Source organism: Pseudorasbora parva, chromosome 8, assembly GCF_024679245.1.
Source record: "Pseudorasbora parva isolate DD20220531a chromosome 8, ASM2467924v1, whole genome shotgun sequence".
Lineage (NCBI taxonomy): Eukaryota > Metazoa > Chordata > Actinopteri > Cypriniformes > Gobionidae > Pseudorasbora > Pseudorasbora parva.
The window spans coordinates 18,393,271-18,398,216 of record NC_090179.1 but is presented as its reverse complement, the minus strand read 5'-3'; the positions used below and the strand labels follow the sequence as shown (position 1 = coordinate 18,398,216).

The 4,946-nt window shown below is 38.7% G+C and overlaps 1 protein-coding gene across 1 annotated transcript; it reads left to right on the top strand.

Annotated features, from left to right (window-relative positions):
• The first annotated feature begins 320 nt into the window (after positions 1-320).
• Positions 321-2,005, top strand: LOC137084494 (uncharacterized). Its single transcript, XM_067450767.1, has 7 exons — positions 321-403; positions 496-563; positions 799-1,072; positions 1,163-1,253; positions 1,341-1,457; positions 1,556-1,631; positions 1,737-2,005. Exons 1-7 carry the CDS (start codon positions 321-323, stop codon positions 2,003-2,005), a joined length of 978 nt encoding a protein of 325 aa, XP_067306868.1.
• Positions 2,006-4,946: the final 2,941 nt, after the last annotated feature.

The following is a 4,946-nucleotide window of genomic DNA, read 5'->3' as shown; positions in this document are numbered from 1 at the left end:
AATGTTCATGATCTCCATGGTTACTATTTTGTAATTTCCACTGTTCAGACAGTAAACATTAAAAATGAAGAACTCCATAATGTTAAAAAATATATATTTTTTACTGGGTTGCATTAGATAGTGCATGTTGTGTTACCAATGAATGAACAATTGTGAACAATTATTAAGATGAATCTCTTTCATCTAAGGTGTTCAGGTAAAGCCTCAGATGGTGGATGTGGGGACTCAAACTGAAAGGTTTGAGCATCGCAGATCAACTCCACTGGCCAGTCCTGAACAAAGTGATGATGATATTTTCTGATATCAACCATTCTGGGGAGATGTCATGGAGTCCAGGGGAAGAGATGTTGAGCGAGACCTCTGAGGAGGAACCAGAAGAGCTGGAATCTCTAAGTGACCCAAAGTAAAAACTTTATTAATGGAAACTGTTTCTGATTGTGTATCAAAAAATGTCATACTCAGAATTAATGTGTGTTTTCCTTTTCTTGTTTTCAGTGCTGTTGACAAGTTCATCGTTTGCCAGAGGCAGTTGATGTCCTTGTTCACGGTTTGCCCTGCATGCTGTGGGAAAACCCAGGGACAAATAATGCACCCAGAAGGAACTTTCATAAAAGTCAAGCAGGTAATGTCTTATTTGTCAACTGTCTATGAGGAGCTGAATTATAGTCTGTGAATGTGCAGTATGTATATTAATTATATGTGTCTTAACTATACAGATTTTTTACTGGCTCATCTTAAAGCTGCTTGAGTATTGAATCTTGTATCATCTTTCAGGCCTGCGGAACTTGTGGTTATGAGCGTTACTGGCAAAACCAAGAAAAGGTGCATCGAAACATGCCTGCCTGCAACCTTTTACTCAGTGGTGCCATCCACTTCTCAGGTTGCATGGCTACTCAGACAATCAGGATGCTGAAGCTGTTTGGACTGCAGTGCATAAGTCCTGGCACTTTTTTCCGCCATCAGCGCTATTACACTATCCCTACCATCGTGCAGGCCTGAGGGATGAGCAGAGGGGGATCATCAGAGAGTTGAAGGAGACTGGGGGTGGATTGATCTTGTCTGGTGACTGCAGGTAGAATGGTCCAGCTCACGTCAATGATGTAGAACAGGTCAATGTGTTTTTACATTAACCTATAAATGTAACTGTTTTTGATGTTCTTAGATCAGATTCTCCTGGACACTGTGCCAAATATGGTAGCTACTCCTTGATTGAGGATCGAATTAACAAAGTTTTGGATGTTCAGCTTGTCCAAGTAAGTTGATGTCACACATAAATCTTGTGTCTGATTTTGTTACTGATATTACTGTTACTGTTCAGTAATAATCAGTTGGTTTTACAGAGCTCAGAAGTCCCAAGCAGCTCTTGGTGTGAGCTAGAGGGTCTAAAGCGGAGTATGCAGTTCCTGATGGACCAAGACATGCAAGTGTCTGCTCTGATAACAGACAGAAATCGGCAGGTAATGATGCTAGGAGAGATCTAAAGCTGAACAGCATTGACAGGCACAGTATCACTCAAAATAAATTCTAAATTCTATAAAATCAATTTGTGTTTTAGGTGGCCAAGTGGGTACGTGAGAAAATGTGTTCAAAAGGAACAAGGCATTTCTTTGATGTCTGGCATATTGGGAAAAGTATGTATTGTGATGTTGGTAGTTCTATATAACAGACTTTTTTGTAGTTAAATTCACTTTCCTAATAATTAATTTGCTCTGCTCTGTTTGTCTGCTCTGGAACAGGTGTACAGAAAGCACTGGATGCTGCTGCAAAAGAGAGGGACTGTGAGGATCTGAAGCTGTGGAGTCCAGCCATCATCAACCATCTCTACTGGACTGCAGCATCCACCCCTACAGGAGATCCAGATGAGATGCAGGCAAAATGGCAGAGTATGATAAATCATGTACAGGACATACATGAACACAGCACTCCTGCATTTAACAAGTGCTCACATCCACCGTTGGAAGGAGAGGCGAGAAACAAGGAGTGGCTAGAACCAGGTACAACATAATAGCCTACACTGTTAAAAATAAATGTATTTTTACAGAAAAAAAACTGTAGAATTTAACAGTATTATGACATTTTGATCAGAACTGTGAAATTCCAGAAAAATGCTAACTTTGACATCTAATGTACATTTTCCCAGTGTTTTAACTAATTAGGGGCCAAGCCCTGAAAGGGCTGTAGCCCCTATTGTATCTGTTAGTTTCCTATATTATTATTATTAGGGGCCAAGCCCTGAAAGGGCTGTAGCCCCTATTGTATCTGTTAGTTTCCTATATTATTAGGGGCCAAGCCCTGAAAGGGCTGTAGCCCCTATTGTATCTGTTAGTTTCCTATATTATTATTATTATTCTTCCTCCCCTATGGGAGTCAATGGCAGCCCTATGAACCGTAAGTAGGAAAATGATGAAATTTGGCACACTTGTAGAGATAGTCATCAATAGTAAATGGACCAAATTTGGAGTCTCTAAGACCAACTCCATAGCGCCACCACCAGTCCAAAAATTAAACATTGAAACTGTTATAACTTTTGAACCCTTTGAGGTAGAAAAATGCCACTTAGTACACCTGATTCCTCTCATCATGCTGATCAAATTTAATATCTTACATTAAGACTCCGCCCATTACAGTAATGGCCATTTTAAAAAGTACAGTATTCAGTTTTTTCGCTACTCCTCCTTCAAAATTTGTCTAATTTTGTCCAAACTTGGCAGAGAGAATATTTGGACTGAGCCGCACAGAAATGACTGAACAGAATTTTTTGGACCCTTGGAAAAAAAAAAAGTTATGATGTCTCGAAGTTAATGAGGTTGACCCAAAATTGGTTCTGAGGCTGTATCTCGGCCAAACTTTGACCAATCGAAACGAAAATTGGTATGCTTCATCAGACCCATGATCTGAGGATCCGTGCCAAAGTTGGGAACAGCGCCACCTAGGGGTCATGAGATATGAAAAAAGGCTATTTTTGCCCATAACATCCGAACGGTTTGTCATAAAATCATAATATTGGTGTCTATGGATTCCTCGTGTCATGCTGAATCTGGTGATATAAGATATGTTAGGATCGGATGAACCACGTGACCGCCATTTTGAATTTTGTCATAAAATGTGATATCTTTTATAATATTTGACATATCTGCACACAATTTGGTATGCATGACCGTCATCATGTCCCGAATGTACATGAAAAGTTTCAGAATAGCGCCACCTAGTGTTACGGAGATATACGATTTTTTGCTAAAACGTTTATAACTTTTGAAAACATTATCTATATTCTATATAATGTATGTCATTTTGTTCTCTGGGTTTTGCAGATTTCGACGATGTCTCATTTGTCATTTTCCAAACATGTGACTGTGCGCCATATTGAATCAAGTGAAAAACAGTTTTTTCGCTACTCCTCCTTCAAATTTTGTCCAATTTTGTTCAAAATTGGCTCACATTAAATATGGAGTGAGCCGCACAGAAATGACTGAACAGATTTTTGATATTCGCTACCGTTCCGGAGAAATCCACCTCTGAAGTTGAACTTGCCTGTGTTTGTGTCTTTATGCTAATTAGCTTAGCATTCTAAATGGTTATTTGCAAAAATGTTCTTCCGTTCAAGACATTAATTACTTCTAAGAATGATTTTAAGCAATTTTTCACAAAAAATTATATAATGTTGTTCATTAAATCCAAAAATCTTAATTTTGAGTTAATTTCTAATTTTAACTATGGACCTATGGCATGTCAATGAACGCATGTCTTCCCTGTGGCGCAATGAGATGAGCGTCAGACACCGGATTGTGAGGTTATGGGTTCGAGTCCCATGGGGGACAGCTTTATAAAATTGTATGTAATGCTGTCATTTAGTGGCAAAAGCTGCAGTTCTGCCTTCGAAATCTCAAGTCTTTATAAAATTAAACAAACCAATGTATGAGTGGTCTGCTGTTTAAAGCAACAGGCTAAAGCTTTGAAGATTGATTGGTCAAATTCAATGTGTAGCAAGTTAAGTTAAGTTATGTTGTTTAAGCATGTGAATTGGGCAATGTTCAAAAGTTTCCTAATAATATCAAAAGTCCTAAAAAGCCAAAAAGAGCCATAATGGGCTTGGCCCCGCAATTGCTGCTAGTTATTATTATTATTCTTCCTCCCTATGGGAGTCAATGGCAGCCCTATGAACCGTAAGTAGGAAAATGATGAAATTTGGCACACTTGTAGAGATAGTCATCAATAGTAAATGGACCAAATTTGGAGTCTCTAAGACCAACTCCATAGCGCCACCACCAGTCCAAAAATTAAACATTGAAACTGTTATAACTTTTGAACCCTTTGAGGTAGAAAAATGCCACTTAGTACACCTGATTCCTCTCATCATGCTGATCAAATTTAATATCTTACATTAAGACTCCGCCCATTACAGTAATGGCCATTTTAAAAAGTACAGTATTCAGTTTTTTCGCTACTCCTCCTTCAAAATTTGTCTAATTTTGTCCAAACTTGGCAGAGAGAATATTTGAACTGAGCCGCACAGAAATGACTGAACAGAATTTTTTGGACCCTTGGAAAAAAAAAAAGTTATGATGTCTCGAAGTTAACGAGGTTGACCCAAAATTGGTTCTGAGGCTGTATCTCGGCCAAACTTTGACCAATCAAAACGAAAATTGGTATGCTTCATCAGACCCATGATCTGAGGATCCATGCCAAAGTTGGGAACAGCGCCACCTAGGGGTCATGAGATATGAAAAAAGGCTATTTTTGCCCATAACATCCGAACGGTTTGTCAGAAAATCATAATATTGGTGTCTATGGATTCCTCGTTTCATGCTGAATCTGGTGATATAAGATATGTTAGGATCGGATGAACCACGTGACCGCCATTTTGAATTTTGTCATAAAATGTGATATCTTTTATAATATTTGACATATCTGCACACAATTTGGTATGCATGACCGTCGTCATGTCC

What these genes read in the sequence shown, in the direction of transcription:
- LOC137084494 (XM_067450767.1), top strand. Translation starts at nt 321, where the DNA reads ATGTCATGGAGTCCAGGGGAAGAGATGTTGAGCGAGACCTCTGAGGAG. An exon ending in ATCTTGTCTGGTGACTGCAG is followed by an intron (nt 1,073 to 1,162) that starts GTAGAATGGTCC and finishes TGATGTTCTTAG; the next exon opens with ATCAGATTCTCCTGGACACT. An exon ending in TAACAGACAGAAATCGGCAG is followed by an intron (nt 1,458 to 1,555) that starts GTAATGATGCTA and finishes TTTGTGTTTTAG; the next exon opens with GTGGCCAAGTGGGTACGTGA.